Genomic DNA, 23107 nt, shown 5'->3' with positions numbered 1-23107 from the left:
TATTTATGCAAATTTACCCCAACTTGAAAAAATGCAATGCAGCTAGGTTTCAAAGACTTGTGCATCACCAATCGCTTAGAGTAAGATTAAACTTGTGCATCAAAATATGCATAAATAGAATCATTCAACATATAATATAATGGCACAATCGGTTACGTATGTTACTTTTTTTGTCAAAAAGTCAATGTTTTATTCTTGTAAATAAAGAACATATTTTCAATCTACATCAAAACAATGTTGTTTGATTAACATTACAATTTTTAAAAGTAATTCATGTTTTTTTTTTTATATGATCGAGACTTATTTTTCAGATTGAGATTGATTTAGTGTTTTTTTTATTAGTTAGAGTTTTTTTTTTTACATTTTGCCTATATACAAATATAAATTCCGAATAAAAGAATATCAAGCAAGATTATAAACTGAATTTTTTTAAATGGAAATGATGATCATGATCTACAATGTTATCACCTATATATAAATCATTGTAAGAATATAAAACACGTGAAAATTAATAATGTTTACAAATATTAGTTAAAACACTTGGCTGTCACATTGTTATTCAACTTCATTGTTAATTGTCTAAAATGTTGACAATTAAGTTTTTGATTCATATCAGTTTTAATGCTGAATGATAATGTGACAAAATTTTAAATTGACTGAGACTAATGATAGTGTTAATTACTTCTGAACATAAATTGCTCAATAAGTACTTACTCAAAAAAGAAAGTAAAAGTAAATGCAAAACCAAACACACTAATATACACTTTTGGTAAAAATCACATATGAATATCAAAGTTACTCACTCTTTTGCTTCTTCATTGTTTACTTACTTTGCGGAACATAGTCCAAATGTTCCTTTAGACAAGCCTTTGTTCTTTTGATAGGGTTATATAGTTTTTGGGTTACTAGCCGGTTTCGTTTCTCTGGCTCTTCGTTTTCTTGACTCTGAATCTGTCTTACCTATTTTGATGTGTGCTTGGTTCTTGTTCTAACCTGAAATGTAACAATGTGCAGGGATCATATGGAATGACACATCAGCAAGCTCTAGCTCAGGTTACTCCTCAAGCAGTTCAAGCCAATGCCAATATGCAGCCACAAACCGAGTACCCTCCTTCCTCTCAAGTTCTATCATTTTCATCGGGTCAAGCTCATATCCCGACCTCGGCTCCACATTCTTCAGTACTAGCTCAAAGAGAAACCTCAGATGTAACCATCATCGAACACAGATCACAACAGCTGATTATGGCTAAAACTAGCGAAAATATGGGCAAAAGCAAGTTAAAGGCAGTGAGTTTCCTCGAAGCTATTACAAATGCACGAATCAAGGATGTCCTGTCAAGAAGAAGGTTGAGAGATCTCTTGATGGACAAGTAACGGAAATCATCTACAAAGGTCAGCACAATCACAAACCTCCTCAAAACACTAAGTGAGGAAACAAAGATAGCAATGCAAACCTAAATGGGAGTTCGGTAAATAACAATCTTGGGAGTTCTGAACTGGCGGCGTCACAGTATCAAACCAATAGATCCAACAAGACTAAAAGAGATCAACATGAAGCAGCAAGTCAAGCTACCACAACAAAGCACATGTCTGAGGCAATTGGAAAGGTACTTTCCATCTTTTTTGATTCTTCATTTATAAACTTACTTTGCTTCTTCACTTTTGTGACCATGGTCTCTATGTAATCTACAGAGAGTATACGAAAAAGAAAAAGAGAAGAGATCGGACACCTACGAGAGAGTAGAGAAGAAAGACCCTCTCGCTTCTTCTTCCGCTCCTTCCATCCCTGAAATTGGAAAGCCTGAAATTGGAAAGGTACGAAACACTTCCAGTAGTTAATAGGAGTTATACTGACGCCAGTCGCCAGTAGTTAGCCTTTGCTTCTTCACTTTGCTTTTTTGTTGAGGTTTCTCTGTTTGTCTTTTTCTTCAGAGCTGGAGGGATATTGTGTCAAATCTTCAGAAGAGTGCATCGTCCCTTAAGAGAGAGTATGATTGCAAGAAGATGCTCTCTAGGGCACAAAAGAGAGAGAGAGACCGATTTAAGAAGAGGTGAAGAGAGAGACTGATATAAGAAGGTTTCTTTACCGTTAATTCTCTAGAAAGTTTCTTCTGTGTCACATGCACTTGTGCTTATTGAGAAATGAACATAGAATAAGACTACCAACTCTGATCTTATTAATCAATCAGAACTATCAAGTGCGTCACAAAAAATTGGTTCGCACATAAAAAGTTGAAGTATTAAGTTTGAATTCGCCTCAAGTTTGATGTCTTCAAGTGTCCTAAATTCGATACGTATATACAGAGACGTTAGAAGCACTAGGAATCATCCAAGTTTTTGGTGTTTTTTTCACAATTTCATAGAACTTTTATCCTTTTAAACTTATCTGTTTGTTCGGAATTTTGTAGATGGAAAGATTTATAACGGATATATATAGTTGGTAGGTCATAAAATGCTGGGACGATGTAAAACCAAAAATTTGAAACCAAAAAATTCGTGTAGATAAAACCACAATTAATTTAAATAAATAAAACATTCGTTCGTTATGCTCCTTGGATCCTCTGGTCTCACAGGTGACCATAAAGTATCGCTGCTATTTATTTTTTAATATTTGTTTCGCCTTTTTGGGTAATGAGAGACCATGTGTTAAAAGCCTAACTTTACTATATCAATATTTTGCATAAACGCTTTTTTAAAGAGACCAATAGTTTCAAAGCAATCTAATACATCTTCCAGACTCGTAACTAGTTTTAGTAAGTATATAAGTGCTACAATCATTATTTGCATATTAACATGAAGTTTGTATTTATTATTGATTTAAGTAGTGGTTGATAACTTCATAATGCAATAACCGATTTGGGTTAACTGATCTTTGAAGTACAAGAAAGTGAATCCAAAATTTGTTGTCTGATATGGTCTTGGTTTGAGTTCGGTTATGTTTTGTTGGTTGATCTAATCGTAGTTAATTATCATTGTGATTATCTTAAATGAACAAGGCGTGAAAGTTTTCAGTTGCGGTTTAAAGATCTTTGATTATTATATAGAAAAGAAGTTATTCTCAAATGAAGATAAATAAACCAAATTTATTTGGTATTTTCGTTTGATGATTCAGGTAAGTAAGTATATATATAGTTCATCACTAAACCTGAAACGGCTACAAGGAAAAAGAAAAGAATAGAAAAAAAAAAAAAAAAAAAAAAAAACCCTTTTGATTACAATCCAAGGAACACTTGAAAACATATAACAAGACATGACACAGACAGTGGTAGAGAAAATACAAACAAGGTCTATGAACATAAGAGGGTATTTAGAGGGGGAAGATATTGATATTACTTTCATAGTTTCTCCATTAGGGAGAGCTTGAGAGAAAATAAAATCGGAGAGAAGAGAAATTCTTCATTCAAGTGTAAATGTGATACAAGATTAGGTTAAAAAATACGAAGAGATAACCAAAACTATACACAATATAGATAACCGGAATTAAACCAATTCTATATACACTAATACTCCCCCTCCATCTTGGATTAATTTGAATAACTTGTGTGCTCCAAGGACTGTGATGAGAAGATGTGCTTCAGCAAATGAAAGATATATGAACGTGAACGTGATATATGATATATGAAAGATGAATCAAGGAGTTGTCATCTTCTTCTTCAAATAACTATCGTGAGAGGCTTGAAACTGTAATCACAGAGCTTCTGGTTGTATTATTGGCACTGAGATCAACTCCAACTCTCAATGCCATGACATCAGCCATAAGAATTCAATGAATACAGCTCACCCTTTCTTGAAACACAGCCTACAATAACACAGCCTGAAGACCATGGAAACACCATGTGGGTGTGGACGAGATCTGCAGAGGAGCTAATGTTCTGACAAATAACTCAATAGTAGTCCATCACTGTCAACAGATGCTCAAGTAATTTTATTTTAACATGAGGTGAGCCTCACATGAACAAGCGACTGCAGAGATGATCGCAGGGTCTGTATAACAATCACAGTAACATGGAAACAAACGAAACCAGCCACAAGAGAAGCAACCACTTGCAATCCTCCTAAGTTCAGCAACAACGACATGATCCATAGCCAAGAGAGATACAGCAATTTTCAGGAATAGTTTGTAATGTTGAGACCAGTTCTAGTGAAGAACTTATCTCATTAACATGACAAAACGCATGACGATCAACCACAGATGCAGCTAGATCGAAGCATCGTGTATCAACATCAAAAGCATGGTTCTGCCTAAGCCTAAACCGTTCTAACTAAAGCTACCCCTCTCGAGGAACAACATCATCCTCATTTATGAAGATAATTCCAGAATCTTTATCCAGATAGAGCAAAGGAAGTAAACACGTACATAATACAGGAGATTGAAGGTCTGGTGGCCGTGAAAGAGATCCATATAGGAACACCGGCTCGATCATCAAGTGCAGTCCACATCAATTCCATATGCAAGATTCTGGCCAAGACTTGCTAATTAGCTCCCTCTCTCGAGGAACAACATCAACAGCAACTAAGATAATTTTAGAGATGTTCAAATCTGTAAACACATTCATAATTTGGTCTTTTACATGTGTTAAATTTATTTCAATAGAAATGAAATAAGCAATGCCCTCTTGGCAAGATATCGTACATATTTTCAGGCGAAATCAAAATAAAAGAAAAACAGAAGATCATGTTGGCTTGTAGTATTTGGTGGCCACAAACGGCATCTTTGTGATGTTGCCTTCATATGGTTTCCCACGAACCAAGATCTTGACTTTAGTCCCGGTCTTGTGCTGACCTGACTTCACATACCCCATGGCTATGTTCTTCTTCAGGTTCGGGCTAAACCCTCCACTTGTGATCTCTCCAATCTTGTTCCCACTCTCATCATGAACCTCGCTATGCGACCTTGCTGGTGGTCCTGAGGAGAAAAAACCGACCCTTCTGATTGTAGGTCCGTCTTTAAGCTGTTGGAGAATCACATCGGCGCCAAGAAATCCACCTTCGGCTCTTCTACGCTTCCCTATGGCCCATGTGAGCCCAGCTTCAACAGGAGAAATGTGTTGCTCCATGTCATTTCCATATAGACAAAGTCCTGCTTCTAACCTGAGACTGTCTCTTGCTCCTAGACCCGTAAGCCTTATCTTACCCTCGGATTTCTCCAAGATTGCTTTCGCTAGATCCACTGCGTGCTCAGATGGAACCGAAATCTCAAACCCATCTTCCCCTGTATACCTGGAAACCAAAACAGACACAATCATTACCTATGTGATCTTCAGAACTCTTACTCATGAGCTATTGTCTACTTGAACCAAGAAACAAATATATGTTATAGCATCTGACTCAAAGCGATAGTGAGACATAAGATTATACCCGGTCCTGGTAAGGAAACATGTGGAACCATTGATGTCCAGGATCTGGAATTGCCCAAAGTAAAGCTTGCTCAAGTCTTCTTTAGTCAGATGTTGAAGCACCGGAGCAGCCAAAGGACCCTACACATCACAAGGTTCACAATCGCAATGTACTGTAACTACAAGTATACAGCAACAACAGAACAGCAAATGGAACAATCTTTTGGTTCAAAAGTAATAGCCAAACCTGAAGGGCGAGAAGAGATCTCTCATCATGGATATGCCACGAGACATCACCTCCTTTGGATTTGAAAGCTTTCATGTGTTCTTCAATGTGAGCCAAATCCTTATCCCTACAACCAGCATTCACTACCAAATAGATATGGTCATCTGTCACTTTGGTAATCACAGAGTCATCAATGGCACCTCCTTTCTCATTCGTGAACACGGTCAAGCTCCCAGTTCCAGGAGCCAAACCAGCCACATCAGCAACCACAAGTGTCTCAAGAAAAGGAACGCAATCTTTGCCCTTAAGGCTCAAACCACACATATGTGCAACATCAAACAAACTCCCATTTTGCCTGCAGTTAACCGTTGAGTCAATGATGGAATCTTTGTACTGAATTGGCATACTCCAACCAGCAAAAGGAACCATCTTTCCGCCATGGGCGACATGGAAGTCATAAAGAGCCGTCTTTTTCAGGTCGGCTTCAGATGCAAAGTAGCGGCGTGACACAACCTTCTTGTCAGTTTGAGCAAGACGACGTGTTATGGATTGCCCTAGCTGCCATAGACTACCACCTCTCATCTTCTCCTCAAGCTACATAAACAGTTTGATCCAAGAACACTCAAAATCCATAAAAAAATACATTTTCAAATTCAGTGAATTGACATTGATAAACTCTTAAACTATGAATGAAGAGAGGAGATTCATGTAAAGGCAATACAATCCACAGACCACAGGCATAAAGAGAACATTTTTAAAGTCTAGAAATCATCAACAATAAGATTCAGATTCATTATATAACATCTGAAACAATCTGGGAAATCAATAATCGCAATTAGATCGAACTCTTATTGTCACAAAGAAGAGGAAGAAGAACAAATCATAGACAAATGTTGTCTGCGATCAAAATAAAAACGATTCTGTGGAAAGAAAACGTAAAAACTAAAATGGGTAGCGTAGAAATCTTACAAAGATTGAGACTTTGCCACTGGAGGAGCTTCGTCCAGTTCCAGATTCCTGATACTACTATGTAAGTATTAACTGATGGTTTTGTTGGAAGTAAATAAATGAAATAAATATTGGTATCAATGGCAAAAGGGACTTTATATATATATATATTTTCTAGGATTAAAAATATTAAAAATGGAATTAATAAAGGTTTAAAATTGAAAAGATTTGTGAATAGGAAAAATGGGAGGACAAAAGATGGGGTTGGTGGTGGTGGAGTGATCTGATCATCAGCCAAACGAAGAAAAGGCCAAAGCAACCGCATCCCCATTGAGTGGTAAGTATTCTTCTATCTTTATCTTCTTCCTTTTTTATTTTATATCAAACCCAATTATATAAGTATTTTCCGATTAAAATTTTGGAGTTGTAGACGTTTTTCTATGTTAGCATTTTTGTCATATTATTATTCCAAAAAGAATTCAGGATTTTAATATGAATATGGACTCAAAATAACACTTCTTGTCATGGTTTGACTAAGTTATCATGTATCTCAAGAAACATTTAAACCAAATTTTAGAATCAACTACTATGGAAATATGATGCAATATCAAGCTGTTTTTCAGAAATTTTTATTGCTTGTATGTGACTTAGCATTATGTTCATTTGCGATCTTGTGTTCCCTGCAACCATCAATCATGTGATCATTGGCATTTCAATATATTTTCTTTGGTTTTCACGATTTTTGGTAAGAATCTCACATCTTAAATAATATATGAATTGGGAGCTAATAAGAAATTTTACAGTTTTCTATAGTTTGATTTTTTGGTCCTTGCAACCCTTAGTTGGCCATATTGTCAAACCTTATGTCCAATACTCCAATCATATGTTTTAGTTCTTGTAGCTATAGTGTGACTATATATTTCTTGATCAACTTATAGGATTTTTTTCTTTTCATAATCGATTTATTAATAAATAAGAAAAAAAAAGTAATGCCAGTAAGAGAAACGTTGCACAGTTGCACTATTTAATCATAGATATGAAATGGCGAACGTTACACAAAATACGATTACTAGCATTACGGTAGCTAGCTAGTAGCTAAGACGTTTGATTCAAATATTGAAGTTTAAATAAAAGTTGAAATCCGAAGATTGAAGGTAACCTCTAAATTTATTAAGACAATGAAAGTGACTTAATTAGTATAATAAGCTGAGAACTAGTGAGCTCTCTCACGCACACTTGACAGTTTACACGTTCAAGGAAGGCCACCACCACCACCGAGTCCGCCACCGGCTCCCCCGCCGAAACCGCCCCCTCCACCTCCACCTAACCCTAGTCCAGCTCCGGCACCAATCCCAAGCCCACCAAGACCAGCTCCGCTATCAAGGCCAAGCCCTAGGCCACCACCGCTATCGCCGCCTCCGAGGAAAGATTTCTCATCCTTGAATTTGGTATCCCCGGACATAAGTTTCCTAGCACCGACATTGGCACAAACAAGTGCAATGAAGAGAAGCACAAGAGAGTGAGTAAATGTGCCTTTCATGTTTTGCTTTTATGTTTAAGATTCTTTTTGATTATGGTGAATCAGAGAGTTGTGTTACAAGCCTATATATAGGCAGTTATGAATACACACACACACACATATATGTAATGTTTGTGAGCAATAAATGCAAATATGTAGCGTATTAATGACGACCTACGTATGAGTACAATGTAGGTTATGTAGCGTATATAAATTAGTCTACTGAACATGTCCAACGAATTGTATTTGTATACAACGAGATTTAACTTAGCATCAATCGACTTTATAGAATCTTGTTAAGTAAATCGTCGTAATGCATGGAAACGTTATCTTAAGCAATATAAATATTTACATTTATTTGCAACTCCAAATTTTAGAGACTTGAGTTCATTTTATCAAACTTTCAGTACAATTGATCTGTTTATACGATATTCATGTGTTTTGGGAATCAATGGATGATCGACTTATATCGCTCATATATTAGTGTTAGTATCATTTCACAGTCTCATGTTAGAATATGGATGTGATCATCATCGCTAGCTCGTATATAATAATATAAACATAACACTAAATTAGGATCCGTGCTAAAGCACGGGTTGTAATTTGTTTTGTTTATTTTATAATTACCATAATGAAATATTATTTATATGATTTTGATAAGAAATAATTACATCTTGATAGGCCAAAACCATCTCAAATGACATTCCAACATTTTTGGAATAATTAGTCCAATCTTTGCCGGAATGCACTATGAATTTTTGTAGGATTTCAGATGGTTTAACATTGTGAACTGAGAAACCATCGTCATTTTTTTTTTGTGTTTAGGTATATGAATATGAGCGAGGCATTTTTTGTGAGAGGTGATTTGTATTATTTATATTGGCAGTTTTGAAGATTCTTCTGTGATTTTAAATTTAATGTAGATTAAGATATTAGAAATCACGATTAATTGTTATTATTTTTTTAGATTTTATTCCTTTTTTATGCTTACCAGTTTTTTTTATTTTGTTTACAATTAATTTGTAATATTTTGTTTCTTTTTTTTGGAAATAACGTGATAGCAATTAAATCTTTGGAGGATATATTTTGGTGTGAGCAAAAAGAGAATTAAGAATATTCTCTTTTTAAAATTTTTGGAAGCAACTGATTGATTCCTAAAATCTTCCGAAAATGAACTGTTACGGGTTACACCTACCACATAACTTGTAACAAATTAATATCAATATCAATTAATGTAAAACATATTTGTAACCAACTTATTAAAATTATATAGTCTACAAAACAATGTTGTGACTTCCGTTTTATTATATATGAGATACATTCTTAAACATTTGTTTTTGTTAATACACATTTTTAAACAATTTTTGTCCAGTAGTTTCATTTTATTGTCATAATCAGTTATCTAATTTTTGCAAGATGCAAACATGTTACCGGATGTTAAAAATGTGTGAATCGAGATGCCGTGATGGTTAGGTAAATAAGAACATAAAAAGACCCACAACCCAACCGTTTTTCAATGGATAATTTAATTGGGAGGTCAAAAGAAATACCACTATATACAGTCTATACTACTTTTGGTCCCAAATCCAAAATCAAATTTATATACACACATGATCTTGAGACCTATGAAGATCAGATCCGCCCTAAACCTAAACTAAACCGAATGACGTTAAGTTTAATTGTTTCTCTTTTAACCGGTACTGGATACATATAACTGATCGAACTTCTGCAGCATCAGTTTTCATCGGCATGTAAATGTAGCAAGCAAAGTGAAAAATAGAGATTTATGATTAGAAATTTTAGAACCTGCCGGTTTCGTAGTGGGTAGGGCTCTATATGGAATGTGTATTATAAATGGCTTTCAAAATTCGAATGATAGTTGTAGTACAAAGTGGGTGGATCCATACTCCATTAATATAGCCAACTAATTTGATCTCCTTATCTTTTTGCGGTAGTGGCTGAGTTTTCATGTGACTACATATATTGAAAACGCATGTTGTTATATTGAATACAAACACATGTTTTATATCCAAACTGTTATTTTACTCGATCCTAGTATAAGTACTACTTATCAACACTCAAACTAACAGTTTTGTTTGGCTAAGAAGGTTGTTTAAGTTCAATCAATGAATAAAACACACTCTTGTACAGAGTTTAGTTTCAATGAAATCTTTATCTAATGCTGCATATAGTTAGCCGGATTTGATAGAAGAGAAAACCGATTTGGTACGGAAAATCTTATTCTACTAAACCGTCCATACCGGAAAAACACCAAACCCTCTCAAGGTGGTGGAAACATTTTTATTCAGGGACCATAGTAGAGAAAAGCTCAAAGACAAAAAGGAACAAGCACACATAGCACGACACAAACTAAACCACATCTTCTTATTTCAGATCAAACACGACTAAGTCTTCCTTTATTTTTACCATCACATGTTTATTATAATGGTTTCGTTATCTCGAGTCTCGACCATCATCGCTCTCCTCATTCCAGTTCCTTCAGAAAATCTTTGTTGTCTACCAGCACCTGTCATTTTAAACAACCAAACCTTTTAAACACCAAATCAAAATTCCTGAAGGTTCCACCGTTAGAAACATTTTTAATGGATTGTATACTAACCGTTTTCCAGCCATCTGGGTCGAGGAATGAGACAATCTTTGTGCCAATTCCAGGAACGGGACCAGGTTCTCTAGTGATCTTTCCTCCTAGCTCTTGGCTGACTATCTTCACAACTTCACCGCTTTTGTACACATCATCAGTGCCTATTGCAATCTGTTTTATCACATTTAACCATTTAATTTATCAAAGAAATGAACACGAACCGGTTTTAATGACATCAGAAAGAGTAGCAACAAAGGCATGTCTAGAGCCCAGACCTGTGCATATGCATTTCCCTTTGTGTACTCAGTCACATCGTAGTTGTAGGTCAGCTCCAAAACTATGGATTCGTATTCTTCAGCATATCCCATCATACCAATGGTGTACTGTTTCATCCAACAACAACAAGACTCAGTAAGTCACAATGTAGCTCAAAAAGGTAAATTATGTCTACATGACAATGACTGATTACAGTACTTCACCTTGTATTCAGGTCTCTCAATCTTTCTCAAGAGTCTCATCCCGAGGGCCTGCAGGGAATTAGAAGTTTAGTTAACACTACTAATGAATATATAGACATAAAGGCAACATATTCACTGCATTACCTTTTCATAGAATTTGATGGCGCGGTCGAGATCACCAACACGAAGCATAACTTGACAGAGTGGTTCAGGAGTTGGACCCCTCTGGATGAGCTCAAAAGTGTAACCATCAGGGTCCTTCACAAACGCAATGATGCTGTTTCCACCTTTGACTGGACCAGGTTCCCTAGTGACATTTCCACCCTTGGCACGGACACTCTCAACAATTTTGGAAACCTAAACAAAAAGGTGGTTAATCCTCTCTCCGTTCAGGGCTTCACACACATACATATGTTGATTCGTGATATCCAAACACAATGTAGGAAGACTTACATCTTGAGTTGAAATGGCAAAATGCCCAAATCCAGTTCCAATATCATATGAGCTAACTCCATAATCTGCAAAACAAACGTTTTTGACTCATTTAACATTAGAACTAAGTGACTTCACTTGTGAAAAAAGCGCATAAGTTGATATTTTTGAAAGATATGAATATTGAAACAGTGCTAACAGGGAACAACAGAGAGTGAAAGAGGGCCATACTATAAGTCAGCTCCACAACAAAGTTAGATGTTTCAGGTCCAAAACCCATAAAAGCATTAGAATACTTCTCATCAGGGATATCTCTTTTCCTCAACAGCTTCATACCAAAGCAGTCAGTGTAAAACCTGGTGAGAAGTAAACAACATCATCAGATACTCCAGTCACATCAAAATGAAGAATCATAATGGTATCACAGCGGAAAGTGATAAAAGACATACTGAATGGTGCGATCAAGATCACCAACGCGGTAGACAACATGGAGAAAACGACGGTTATCCTTCTTAGGCCAATCCATCACGTCAGAGGAAGCCTCAGCCATATTTCTAAAAACAAAATTCGATTCAGCTGCTATCATTGAAACAAAGTGAACACTACAAATCGACACAAAATAGTGACACAGCCTCAACATGGAAGCGCAAGGAATCTCATTCATGTTCCCACCCCCTAAAAACTTGCTCTCTCCTGATATAAAACACAGTTAAATCCTATACAAACATATCACTAATCTCAACAACACCATATGCATTTTACAATCCCCAAAAGGTCTCAAATTTACATACCCAATGAATCGAATAATACGAATCAGTCGCTATAAACAAAAACAAAAAAAAGGAAATCAATTTCGATTTCTCAATGATCATTTATATAACACAAAGATCAGTCAAATACAACACTTAGATTCACGAATCCTATCCGAAATCAGATCCGGAAACACACCGGATTGATAGAACGAAACTGATCGGTGGAATCAGATTTTGAAAATCAAAACTTTACAACGGGACTAGAGATCATCATCTTCAACAACAACAAAACAAAACTGAAAAAAAAAAAAAAAAAAAAAAAAAAACTCACCTGGAAGATGTACGGAACGAAAAAAACTAAGCCACTCGATTCAGTCAGTGTTTTGGCAAAGATCGTCACTTTAAATAGAGTTTGAAGGTGATGTATGGATGATGATGATGACACAACACAACAGAGAGAAAATAATAATAGAGTTTTTTAATAGCAGATTGCCGACAATGTTTCTGCTACTGCCTGTGATATAGTGCGATCATCACAGACGCATTACAACCGATGGATGAATGTATTATTTGTGAAAAGATGGTGAGCCACCGTTTCTAACAGCCCTGTTATGGAACGACGCGTGGGCGCGTGAAACAGGTGTTTTTAAAACATGCTCTGTTTTCGACAGTCGGCACAGACTCAGCATAGAATGGAATCACGTTCAAGCAGAGTCGTGTTTCATGTGATGTGATCTTTGTACATTTGCCAAAAGCCGAGACACACAAAAAGAAAAAGAAAAAAAAGAGATATTTTAGAATACCTCATATATTGTCAGTAAGCTTTTTTTTTTTTTTTTTGTGATTCTTTGTGTTTGGTCTCTCTCTCTGTGCCTTGCCCGAGCATCGAACTTGCCATGCGTTGCACTGAGAGTACCGTCGCTGACCACTCGAGCTACAAGAGCTAGGCAACACACAGGCACAAAAGTTATTTATTATATGAAATGAAGCAAGAAAGCCACATTATTTATCTAAGTTAGGTGTATTTATTTTAGTTTGGTAATGTGTTTTGTCTTTTTTGTCTGAGACGTTCATGTATCATGACATTGCTATTATGATTGTTATACCGAATACCGAGGCCCCATCATTCGGTGAAATCGGTCTCAGCCCATTTAGAAAGTATTTTTTCTTTTGTTATAAACTTATAATACACATTTGTAGTGATTTTTTGTATACAAAAGTTTACATACGATAAAAAAATAATATTTGAAGGTTGATCAATTTCTTATTTATGAAATATCATAAGCTTCATATATGTTTAGTTTTGATTTTTGAAATATAGTCATTGTTCATTGTTCTTTTCGGCACTATCATAAAGAAAGAAGAAGGCTTCTTTATGCATAAAAGTGATTAGAAAGTTGTCTTCAAAATTGAATTCTCAATTCTGAACCATTGCCTAACTACATTATTTTGTTTTTACAGTTGTGTTTAAGGTGGTGGTCTCTTTCTCTAGGCCAAAGTCATCATTGAATGACAATTATTTTTTTTAATCCAATTAGTAACACAAAATAGTTATAAACGAGAACAAATGACTAAAACCTTAGCAATAGGAAACATAGATTGACACCATAAACTTTTCGTCATTTTTATGATTGATAATCATCAAACGACATTTCTCTTCAAACTAAGGTAAGAGGTGTTAAATTTGGATTTATCTTGGGTTTCTAACTAAAAACCAATTGGCAATTAGTAGATTGACTCTAACTTTTTATATATTAATGATAAACTTTTCAAGTTTCAAATGTGGAACTTGGATTGTATCCCAACAATCTCCTCTTCAAACCAAGGACCACATATGAGATTTTAACACACCTCCTCGAGATGATAACTCCATCTCGAACCGATTCCACTTGGACCGATAATAAACCTCTTATTGGGCTCCCATTATTCGGGTTAACAAGAGGCATGTCCGTATCCACTTTTCTAGGTCCACCAGAATTTTAATCTTGGGCTCTGATACCATGTTAAATTTGGGTTTATTTTGGGTTTCCAACTAAAATCCAATTGATAATTATTAGATTAACTCTAACTCTTTATATATTAATGATAAACTTTTCAAACTTCAGATATGGGACTTGGATTGTATCCCAACAATCGGGTTATAAATCAAACTCTTTGTGTATTTTCTTTTAAATAAATATGTAACTGTTTACTGTACTGTACTGTAGATTTAATCATTGCTAGACAGAGACAAAAAAATGTCACGGTTCATTTATTTTTACTATTTTTATCTGATTTTTTTAAAAAAGTTTCAGAATCTTTTAATAATGTAGTCGTTTTCTTTTCTTCTCCTCCACCCACATCATTGAATATTATTATTATGTTCAACTATTACTGTGAACACATTATTTTAGTAATATATTTATTTAGGTTCGTTTTCGTTTAGCTTAGTTAAAGTACCTCCATCAAAGAATCTTAAACAAAGTTGCTTAACACATATTTTCTTATTAATTTTGATAAAAGTTAGATTAAGAACTTCTTAAGAAGCTGTAAATTTTTATTGGTCCATTGAAAGTTGCTAAAAAGTTAGATTAAGAACTTTGTCTTATTCTTCTTCTCCCCAAACCGCATGAAAGGATACAAACTAAAACACAAATCAGTCAAACATGTTTAAATTAAACTAAAACTCATACATAAAAACAAAACTGAAACACTGAAATTCATTCATAACAAAGAAACATTAACCGATTGTGATTATATATGAAACCAAACAAGTTAGACGGTGAGAACGGTTTGAATATGAATCTGCAATTCCCAGTCAATTTCCAGCTATATATAGGCTTATCAGCAGCTTCTTCCACTTTGGCTAAGAGATAAAATCCTGCAATTTCAGCCAATTGAATCTAGAATAAGAACCAGAGGTAAGAAAGCTATAACTGCAAAAGCAAACTGAAGATATATATCAACATAAACCCTTAGCACTAACCTGCAGCCCAAAGCAAATACGTAGAATGTGTATACATTGGAGGTAATAGAATAAACATCAAGGGAATGACAATGCAATGAACAAACTGTACTAAAGCATATGGTTTAAGGTCATCGAAAAACCTGTAATATTACAGCCTCTCATCAATCCTCTCGATTACAAAGATAGCCATGATTGATGTGAAGGCAATAGTTATTTAATCCAAAACGAGTGATCAAAAACAAGAGACAATAAGCAAGTCTCAGAGAAGAGAAGAGAGAAAGAAGCGTACAAGAAGAAGATCCTAGAGGAGAGTTGCATGGTTAGGGTGAAGATGATAGTAAGAAGTTCCAAAAGCAACACCAACGTTGTTCTAAGTCTGAATCAAATTTGAAGAGTCAGAAGTCTATCTTCTTTTCAATATTCCAAATCGAAGATTCGACTTCAATAACAAAAAAAAAAAACAAATCGATAAGAAGAATCAAAACAACAAACACTAGTAGAAGGAGTAATCGAAACTAACCTCATTGAAGAAATCACCCATCCCAGAAACAGAGAGAATGGTGAACCGACGGAGAGAGAAGAGAGAAAAACAATGTCAAGCTTTCCATCACTGCAACGATAAAACAAATCTGGCTTTAAGCACAATATATGGAAGAAGCAGTGATGATCCTCAGCGAAAACAAACAACCCAATTCAAAATATAAACATCTAGTTGTGAGTAAGTGTTGTATACAGAATCAATCAACATAATAGAATTTGGTGGAAATAATAAGTCATACCTGTTAATATCAGCAATCAAGGGTGTAGCATAAACGCTAGAAGTGACTTCACTATTCCATCGCAGCTCCAATTTCTTCGGGCACTGAGTATTCAACAAAGCATCTTCATCACTCACAACGAAACGGCCCTGAAAAAAAAGGCTTAAATCGGAGAAACCAAACAGAGAGAGCCTTACGACTTACGAGCAAATAAACATATCTCCAACAATCAACGCTACCAGTTATGAAACAAAATAAATATGAACGATTCGATCATATTAATTCTGCGAATACTAATTCTCTTGCACAAATAAAATAAAAAAAAATCGATTCAGGTTCCTGAACCCAATTATGTGGATGAGATTTTGAAGAACACAAAAAATTTGGGGTTTTGGGTATTGGGATGGGGAGTGATCGACAAAGAGAATGAGAGAACAAACCTTGTGAAACTCTTTCAGGTGTTTGAGTCGCTGAAGCAGAGATTCTCACAAAGCTCTTGAGAACAACCTAGATGCAATCAGGCGGAGACAAGAACGACGGTGAACAAAAATTTGGCGGTGGATCGTAAAACTGAGAGAGAGAGAGCATAGGCGACACAAATGAGGCAAAGAAAAAAAAAATCTCTTCAACCAATCAGGAATTGACAAAACCTTGATCCTTAGTGATCCTTAAATATCTAACATAAGGATCGATCACTAGGTAATTTTGTTTTTTTTTCCATTTATCTGATTTATTTTTTTACCTAAGCAACTCTTAAGATATAGTTTACAACCTTTGATGGAGATACTCTTAGATAAGAATATAAGATCATAAGAATATAACTACTTTTTTCTTCGTAGTTTTTAAGTTTGAAGGCGATTACGATAATATTCAACATCTTGTAAATGTTTTAGAATAAAGAAGCTTGTGGCTGTAGAAATTTACTTTCTAATTTTCTATATCTAAAGATTTCTTACCATCTTTTTTCCTTTTGTAATGAAAATTTGCTTATGTTTATATTAAGGAGATGAGCTATATATATATTAATTATATAGTTTAAGAAAATGTTTATTATTTGAAATATGTAATTTATACCTAAAAGCTACAACGAGGGAATCTGATTAAGATGCCTTAACTTTTTAAACTCCATAAAACGTTCCTCTTTTCTTAGTTTTGGTTTGTTTGTTTGTACTTTTATCATAAGAGTTGCATATGTAAATTTGAAAACATTTTATATTATAAAACAAAAAACTGTTCTAAAACATCTTATATTTTGAAAAAAGGTATATTTAGTTATCTAACTATTGGTTGAGATGATAAAATCAAAATGTGTTATAATCAACAAATAAATAAAATGGGCTACCGTCTTCTAAGTTTATTCAACGAAAGCATAGGTTGTAATTGTTCTCTTTTTCTCAACTTGTAGTTCAATGTTTTTGATGGAAATATCTCAATGACCAAAAAGATAAATACACATAGAAAACTCCTAAACAGTAGAGAGTGATTCCACAAAAAGGGCATTGTTACCTTCTTACATTTGTCCACTTTTATCACATGTGGATGTGGTCAACACCAACATTCCATAGCCAATATTAAAACCAAAAAAAATATTTTCGAATTTTTTTTGTTTATCTGTGTGTACAAACAATTTATCTTTATTTTATTTTAATTTGTTTTCTTACATAATTTTACAAAAAAAATGTACCAAAATCTATTAAAGATTACATATAGTGATGTCTAGCTGGCGCTTTATCAGAATTCAAGGGTATTACGGTAAATTCAGATATGGTCTGATGCAAAAGAAACCAGTTTGTGTGGGGAGGAGCGAGCAGAGTCGGTTCACGTGGAAGCTCAGAGTCATAAATCTTTCCTTCATTCAGCCTAAACCCCCCCCCCCCCCCCCCCAAAAAAAATGTTGTCTAATCTCTCTTCTTCTTCTCCTCCTTCGTTCCTCTTTAGGTTATCTCAACCATACAGCAACAAATCTACCGGAAGATAATGCAAGAACCTCTAGCAGCCGACTCTGAATCTGAAGGGGAAGAGTTTTTGCATAATCACTTCAAGCTCAAGCTCCTCTTCAATGGCTGTCTCTAACATGCCTTCCACCGTTCCTGTTCTCTTCTTCTTCTTCTCCGTTCTTCTTTTGATTTCTGGTAAGTTTCCTAAAAATCACATTTTTTTAGTTCTAAATTCCCCCAAATTGACGAATTTTATATATTTTATATTTTCTTTAGAGTTAACACTTGGCTAAAGATTGCCTTTTTTTATTTCGAATCCAAATCTAGACAAAACCTCTATTAACTGATTTCTTAGTTTATAGTTAAAAATCATTGCCAAGTTTCGATTTTTAACTAGCTTAGTCTTGCTTTATAGGTGCAGCGAGTTCGTCGTCTTTATCTCACAATGTTAAGGTTCAGGAACAAGACAAAGATCCCTTTGTTGGTTTCAACATCGGCACAGATGTCACTAATCTCCTCTCACCGACGGAACTGGTCAAATTCCTCCAAACTCAGAAAGTAAACCACGTCAGATTATACGACGCTGATCCAGAATTGCTCAAAGCATTGGCTAAAACCAAGATACGGGTTATAATCAGTGTACCGAACAATCAGCTTCTCGCAATTGGATCTTCCAACAGTACAGCTGCGTCTTGGATTGGTCGTAATGTGGTTGCTTATTACCCTGAGACGTTAATCACAGCTATCTCTGTTGGAGATGAGGTTTTAACTACTGTGCCTTCTTCAGCTCCTTTGCTTTTACCTGCGATTGAGTCTTTGTACAATGCTCTCGTTGCTTCTAATCTCCACACTCAAATCAAGGTCTCTACGCCTCACGCAGCTTCCATCATGCTTGACACTTTCCCGCCTTCTCAAGCTTACTTTAACCAGACTTGGCATTCCATTATGCTTCCGTTGCTTCAGTTCTTGTCCAAAACTGGTTCTCCTTTGATGATGAATCTGTATCCTTACTATGTCTATATGCAGAACAAAGGCGTGGTTCCTCTCGATAACTGTTTGTTCGAGCCCTTGACGCCGACTAAAGAAATGGTTGACCCCAACACTTTGTTGCATTACACTAATGTGCTTGATGCTATGGTTGATTCTGCTTATGTCTCGATGAAAAACTTGAATGTGACTGATGTGGTTGTGCTTGTGACCGAGAGTGGGTGGCCTTCAAAAGGTGATTCGAAAGAGCCATATGCTACTATCGATAATGCTGATACGTATAACTCCAATTTGATCAAGCATATATTTGATAGATCCGGTACTCCTTTGCATCCTGAGATGACCCCAAGTGTCTACATTTATGAGCTGTTTAACGAGGATTTGAGGTCTCCTCCTATTAGTGAAGCTAGCTGGGGATTATTCTACGGGAACTCTACGCCTGTTTATTTGCTTCATGTATCTGGAAGTGGAACATTCTTAGCAAATGATACAACAAACCAGACTTACTGCATTGCTATGGATGGTGTGGATGCAAAGACTCTTCAAGCTGCATTGGATTGGTCTTGTGGACCTGGGAGAGCTAATTGTAGTGAGATTCAACCTGGCGAGAGTTGTTATCAGCCGAATAACGTGAAGGGGCATGCTTCGTTTGCTTTTAATAGTTATTACCAGAAGGAAGGAAGAGCTTCTGGTTCATGTGACTTCAAAGGTGTGGCAATGATCACTACTACAGACCCAAGTAAGCTCTTTTCGTCTCCTTCCTTTTCTTCTTTTTCGTGTTACGGTTTTCAGTTTGAAGATCTATAGTAAAAGACTTATGACAATCAAGAAGCACCTTCTGAATTTGTTAGAGTTTAGATTCTAAGTTGGGAGGGTCTGATCTGGTCTTATGCCAAAATAGAGTCTTGGTAAATACTTATATGCTGAAACTTGTGTGACTTGGGTGACTTTTAAGCTTTTCCATTCTCAATTCAGTTTCTAATCGCTGTAAGCAAGTAACACGTCCTAGACCAGTGTTAACCAGATTTTGTAGCCAATACATAGAAGGTAGTTCCCAAAGAAGGTTCTGGTGTTTATGAATCTCGAATCATGGTTGTAAATCACCTTCAGTAAAGCTTGTTTGTTTTTGGGAATCCGGAGGAATATACTGCGACCATATGGTCTCAGAAAACATCCTAGCCTTGCTTGTACCTTCTCATCCATATTCAACTCTTTTCTTCTTCATGTCTATTACTTTGGTTCATAAGCAGGCTATAACAATAAAAGTTTTGTCAAGATCATAGCCTTGTTGTGTAAATCTGTAAATGGTGTTAACTAGATCTAAAAGTCTTTCTCCTTTTTCGTGTCTTTCATTATAAAAGTTTCTAAATTAGGAAGATGCGTATGTTTTCAGGTCATGGAAGCTGCATTTTCCCGGGAAGGTATGAAAGTTTTTTTGTGTATAACAACTCCCTTTGACAACACATTATCTATATTTTTAGACGTGATACAATCATTTAAAAGCTTTCGTTAATCAATGAGATTTTTTGTGCAGCAAGAAGGTCGGAAATAGGACACAGACAGTGGTGAATTCAACTCAAGTCGCCGCGGGTGAAGCCACCTCAAGGAGTCTCTCAAGTGGCTTCTACGTCAGTATCATGATTCTTGTAACATCTTCTATGTTGCTACCATTTTGGTGATTTATCATTTTTGCACGGTGAGTTACAAGTGTTTAACTCCATTGAAGCCCATTTTGATCCCATGACGGGAACGCACTCGAACTCCAGTGCCATATAGTACCAACCAGGTCTTCATAGTGGCAACACCACTAGCCTACGAAGGTGTCAGCAAAGTTACTATTTTAGGTCTTAAAACATTTTATTAGATTGTAATTTCTTGTTTTATTTGTAGACCATTTTATTAGTCTCTTGTATTCTTGTTTGTGGCAATTAAAATTTTGTATAAAACCTGTCTTCCTTGAACATTATTGACATTGTTATACTGTATTCTCCTTTCGAATTACGGTTTTGACTCGGTTAGTTTCGGTTTAATTACGGTTCACCATTTAAGCTTTGAATTTGAGAGCCAATCGAAACGGCGCCGTGTTATACGTATAGCCGTTAAGTGGAAACCTAAGCGACAGAAGCCAAAATCGGAGAAGGGGAATTAGGGTTAAATGTCAAAAACTCGATTTTTCAGAATTCTCACAACTCTTCCAATGTCGTCATCGTCTTCCTCGACCTCTTGGTCCTGCAACAAATGCACTTTCCTCAATTCTCCATCTCAGAAACTCAATTGCATGATCTGTTTGACTCCCGTATCTCTCCCTTCTTCTTCGTCTCCTTCTCTCGCTATTTCCACGAACGATGAAGCGAAGTGGGCTTGCAAGGCTTGCACTTTCTTGAACACGTACAAGAACTCAATCTGCGATGTCTGTGGAACGCGATCGTCAGCGTCTTCTCTACTGGGCTTTGATGAATTGACTGATTCGGGTCTCGATAGTAGTAACCCTGATTCCTCCGTCGGCTCTGTTTTCTTTCCTCTTCGGCGGTGCAGCAACAAACGTAAGGCTATGGATGATGACGTCGTAGAGGTTGATGGTGGTTCTGTTGTTCGTTCTGAATCGCAGGGTGTTGTGAAGAAGAAGAACAAAGAAATTGAAACGAAAGGTCGGTTCTTTTTGTACTCCCTAGGGGTTTTAGAGGTCTGTGTGATTCTGTATGGCTCATACCTTATTTATAACTTTAATAGACTATTCTCTTGTTACTGTGTGATGTGATGTGTGTTTCATCCAAGATTTGGTGGTTTCTACTCGTTCAGCTTAATGGTTGCTTTCTATTGTTCCTTGATGCATAAGTACTTAGTTTGTCACTTTTTGTTTTTGTAGGGGAAGCTTCTGAATCAGGAACACCTTTGTCTAGTTTAAAGATCTTGAGCTACAATGTTTGGTTCCGTGAAGACCTTGAGTTGAATCTAAGGATGAGAGCTATCGGTCAGATTATTCAGCTTCATTCTCCTCATCTCATATGTTTTCAGGTCATTATTTTTTCATTTTACCACTGAGTGATGTCTATCTTCAAATTTTAGTAGTTCAGCTTTTTGACAAACGGTTTTTGTGAGGTCTTATAGGAAGTCACTCCTGCAATCTATAATATTTTCCGCAAGTCCAACTGGTGGAAAGGGTATTCTTGTTCTGTCTCAGTTGATGTGGCTGATTCGGGAGCCTACTACTGCATGCTGGTAAAAGACTCTTCCCGCTTCTACGAGGCTCTGAGCGTTTAAATTTGGATATTTCCTGTTATTTTGTAATTGACCCCTTATGGGTTATTTGCAGTTGAGCAAGCTAGGGGTGAAATCATTCAGCAGCAAAAGCTTTCGGAACTCGATAATGGGAAGAGAACTATCTATTGCAGAAGTTGAAGTTCCAGGGAGAAAGCCACTTGTCTTTGCAACAAGCCATCTCGAGAGTCCGTCTCCAGGTCCTCCAAAATGGGACCAAATGTTCAGTCGAGAACGCGTTGAACAAGCGAAAGAGGCAATCGAGATTCTTGGAGCTCATACCAACGTGATATTCGGGGGAGACATGAACTGGGATGACAAGCTAGATGGTAAATTTCCTTTACTAGACAAATGGGTCGATGCTTGGGAGGTTTTGAAACCAGGTGATATTGGTTTTACATACGACACAAAAGCAAACCCAATGTTGTCTGGCAACCGAGCTTTGCAGAAACGGTTAGACCGGATTTTGTGTCGTCTGGATGATTACAAGCTTGGTGGAATCGAGATGGTTGGGAAAGAGGCGATTCCTGAAATATCACATGTGAAAGAGAAGAAAGTGAGGGGTGATATCAAGAAGTTAGAGCTCCCGGTGTTGCCTAGCGATCATTTCGGTCTTCTTTTAACCCTTTCCCCAAAATGAGGTCAAACTACTCAGAGCTCGAAGTTTGGTTAGTATAACTTTTGTGACTATGGTCAAAAACTGTATGAAACACCAAGATTGGTGTGTAGGGTTTATCCGTTTCAAACTGATGTTAAACGGTATCTTGGTTTTAGTTTTTTTTTTTTGTTTTGTTTGGGAAAGTCCTTATTTCCTGATTGGAACTGAAAGATCAGTCTTACTGATTAACAATGCCCCACCTTTTGTAATGAGGATTAAGAAACTAATCACAAATCAATATGATCCTCACCTTTTGTAATGATCATATGGTAATCACAAGTTGATTGAT

General features: G+C 36.1%; 6 protein-coding genes and 1 pseudogene across 7 annotated transcripts; 3 read left to right on the top strand and 4 right to left on the bottom strand.

Annotated features, from left to right (window-relative positions):
- The first annotated feature begins 1014 nt into the window (after positions 1 to 1014).
- On the top strand, positions 1015 to 2055 carry LOC104743234 (putative WRKY transcription factor 4 pseudogene; annotated as a pseudogene).
- A 2467-nt stretch (positions 2056 to 4522) lies between these two features.
- On the bottom strand, positions 4523 to 6890 carry LOC104739832 (aminomethyltransferase, mitochondrial). The gene is made up of 4 exons (XM_010460292.2): positions 6532 to 6890; positions 5584 to 6156; positions 5359 to 5477; positions 4523 to 5220 (listed from the first exon to the last, which is right to left on the bottom strand). Exons 2-4 carry the CDS (start codon positions 6142 to 6144, stop codon positions 4674 to 4676), a joined length of 1227 nt encoding a protein of 408 aa, XP_010458594.1. The 5' UTR covers positions 6145 to 6156; positions 6532 to 6890; the 3' UTR covers positions 4523 to 4673.
- Positions 6891 to 7506: 616 nt separating this feature from the next.
- Positions 7507 to 8102, bottom strand: LOC104739831 (uncharacterized). The gene has a single exon (XM_010460291.3). The coding sequence runs from the start codon at positions 8048 to 8050 to the stop codon at positions 7763 to 7765; it is 288 nt and encodes a 95-aa protein (XP_010458593.1). The 5' UTR covers positions 8051 to 8102; the 3' UTR covers positions 7507 to 7762.
- Positions 8103 to 10251: 2149 nt separating this feature from the next.
- LOC104739830 (lactoylglutathione lyase GLX1-like) lies at positions 10252 to 13059 on the bottom strand. 2 transcript variants are annotated; one of them, XM_087484814.1, is made up of 9 exons: positions 12605 to 13059; positions 11971 to 12075; positions 11753 to 11877; positions 11543 to 11607; positions 11234 to 11446; positions 11111 to 11158; positions 10907 to 11014; positions 10650 to 10802; positions 10252 to 10556 (listed from the first exon to the last, which is right to left on the bottom strand). In XM_087484814.1, the coding sequence occupies exons 2-9, from the start codon at positions 12069 to 12071 to the stop codon at positions 10515 to 10517; spliced, it is 855 nt and encodes a 284-aa protein (XP_087340940.1). In that variant the 5' UTR covers positions 12072 to 12075; positions 12605 to 13059; the 3' UTR covers positions 10252 to 10514. The 2 variants fall into 2 exon arrangements, with proteins under 2 accessions (XP_087340940.1, XP_087340939.1); XM_087484813.1 differs by lacking the exon at positions 12605 to 13059 and having other exon boundaries at positions 11971 to 12200.
- A 1782-nt stretch (positions 13060 to 14841) lies between these two features.
- On the bottom strand, positions 14842 to 16462 carry LOC104777082 (uncharacterized). Its single transcript, XM_019231130.2, has 6 exons — positions 16419 to 16462; positions 16000 to 16127; positions 15741 to 15830; positions 15510 to 15596; positions 15239 to 15360; positions 14842 to 15133 (listed from the first exon to the last, which is right to left on the bottom strand). The coding sequence occupies exons 3-6, from the start codon at positions 15743 to 15745 to the stop codon at positions 14973 to 14975; spliced, it is 375 nt and encodes a 124-aa protein (XP_019086675.2). The 5' UTR covers positions 15746 to 15830; positions 16000 to 16127; positions 16419 to 16462; the 3' UTR covers positions 14842 to 14972.
- A 1083-nt stretch (positions 16463 to 17545) lies between these two features.
- Positions 17546 to 20900, top strand: LOC104739829 (glucan endo-1,3-beta-glucosidase 1). The gene is made up of 4 exons (XM_087484812.1): positions 17546 to 18110; positions 18331 to 19641; positions 20296 to 20323; positions 20437 to 20900. The coding sequence occupies exons 1-4, from the start codon at positions 18038 to 18040 to the stop codon at positions 20579 to 20581; spliced, it is 1557 nt and encodes a 518-aa protein (XP_087340938.1). The 5' UTR covers positions 17546 to 18037; the 3' UTR covers positions 20582 to 20900.
- Positions 20901 to 21015: 115 nt separating this feature from the next.
- LOC104770582 (uncharacterized) lies at positions 21016 to 23077 on the top strand. The gene is made up of 4 exons (XM_010495036.2): positions 21016 to 21550; positions 21769 to 21917; positions 22011 to 22121; positions 22216 to 23077. Exons 1-4 carry the CDS (start codon positions 21058 to 21060, stop codon positions 22798 to 22800), a joined length of 1338 nt encoding a protein of 445 aa, XP_010493338.2. The 5' UTR covers positions 21016 to 21057; the 3' UTR covers positions 22801 to 23077.
- The last annotated feature ends 30 nt before the right edge of the window (positions 23078 to 23107 follow it).

Source organism: Camelina sativa, chromosome 14, assembly GCF_030686135.1.
Source record: "Camelina sativa cultivar CO46 ecotype springtype chromosome 14, ASM3068613v1".
NCBI classification, from domain to species: domain Eukaryota; kingdom Viridiplantae; phylum Streptophyta; class Magnoliopsida; order Brassicales; family Brassicaceae; genus Camelina; species Camelina sativa.
The sequence above is the reverse complement of the archived record's forward strand: the minus strand, read 5'-3'. Positions and strand labels throughout refer to the sequence as shown.

What these genes read in the sequence shown, in the direction of transcription:
- LOC104739832 (XM_010460292.2), bottom strand. Translation starts at nt 6,144, where the DNA reads ATGAGAGGTGGTAGTCTATGGCAGCTAGGGCAATCCATAACACGTCGT. An exon ending in GATCTCTTCTCGCCCTTCAG is followed by an intron (nt 5,478 to 5,583) that starts GTTTGGCTATTA and finishes TGTGATGTGTAG; the next exon opens with GGTCCTTTGGCTGCTCCGGT. An exon ending in TGTTTCCTTACCAGGACCGG is followed by an intron (nt 5,221 to 5,358) that starts GTATAATCTTAT and finishes TTTGGTTTCCAG; the next exon opens with GTATACAGGGGAAGATGGGT.
- LOC104739831 (XM_010460291.3), bottom strand. Translation starts at nt 8,050, where the DNA reads ATGAAAGGCACATTTACTCACTCTCTTGTGCTTCTCTTCATTGCACTT.
- LOC104739830 (XM_087484813.1), bottom strand. Translation starts at nt 12,185, where the DNA reads ATGAATGAGATTCCTTGCGCTTCCATGTTGAGGCTGTGTCACTATTTT. An exon ending in GATCTTGATCGCACCATTCA is followed by an intron (nt 11,878 to 11,970) that starts GTATGTCTTTTA and finishes ACTTCTCACCAG; the next exon opens with GTTTTACACTGACTGCTTTG. An exon ending in ACCCAGATGGCTGGAAAACG is followed by an intron (nt 10,557 to 10,649) that starts GTTAGTATACAA and finishes TTAAAATGACAG; the next exon opens with GTGCTGGTAGACAACAAAGA.
- LOC104777082 (XM_019231130.2), bottom strand. An exon ending in TCCTCTAGGATCTTCTTCTT is followed by an intron (nt 15,361 to 15,509) that starts GTACGCTTCTTT and finishes GTAATATTACAG; the next exon opens with GTTTTTCGATGACCTTAAAC. An exon ending in GTATTTGCTTTGGGCTGCAG is followed by an intron (nt 15,134 to 15,238) that starts GTTAGTGCTAAG and finishes CTGAAATTGCAG; the next exon opens with GATTTTATCTCTTAGCCAAA.
- LOC104739829 (XM_087484812.1), top strand. Translation starts at nt 18,038, where the DNA reads ATGGCTGTCTCTAACATGCCTTCCACCGTTCCTGTTCTCTTCTTCTTC. An exon ending in CGTTCTTCTTTTGATTTCTG is followed by an intron (nt 18,111 to 18,330) that starts GTAAGTTTCCTA and finishes CTTGCTTTATAG; the next exon opens with GTGCAGCGAGTTCGTCGTCT. An exon ending in AGCTGCATTTTCCCGGGAAG is followed by an intron (nt 20,324 to 20,436) that starts GTATGAAAGTTT and finishes TTTTTTGTGCAG; the next exon opens with CAAGAAGGTCGGAAATAGGA.
- LOC104770582 (XM_010495036.2), top strand. Translation starts at nt 21,058, where the DNA reads ATGTCAAAAACTCGATTTTTCAGAATTCTCACAACTCTTCCAATGTCG. An exon ending in CAAAGAAATTGAAACGAAAG is followed by an intron (nt 21,551 to 21,768) that starts GTCGGTTCTTTT and finishes TTGTTTTTGTAG; the next exon opens with GGGAAGCTTCTGAATCAGGA. An exon ending in GAGCCTACTACTGCATGCTG is followed by an intron (nt 22,122 to 22,215) that starts GTAAAAGACTCT and finishes GGTTATTTGCAG; the next exon opens with TTGAGCAAGCTAGGGGTGAA.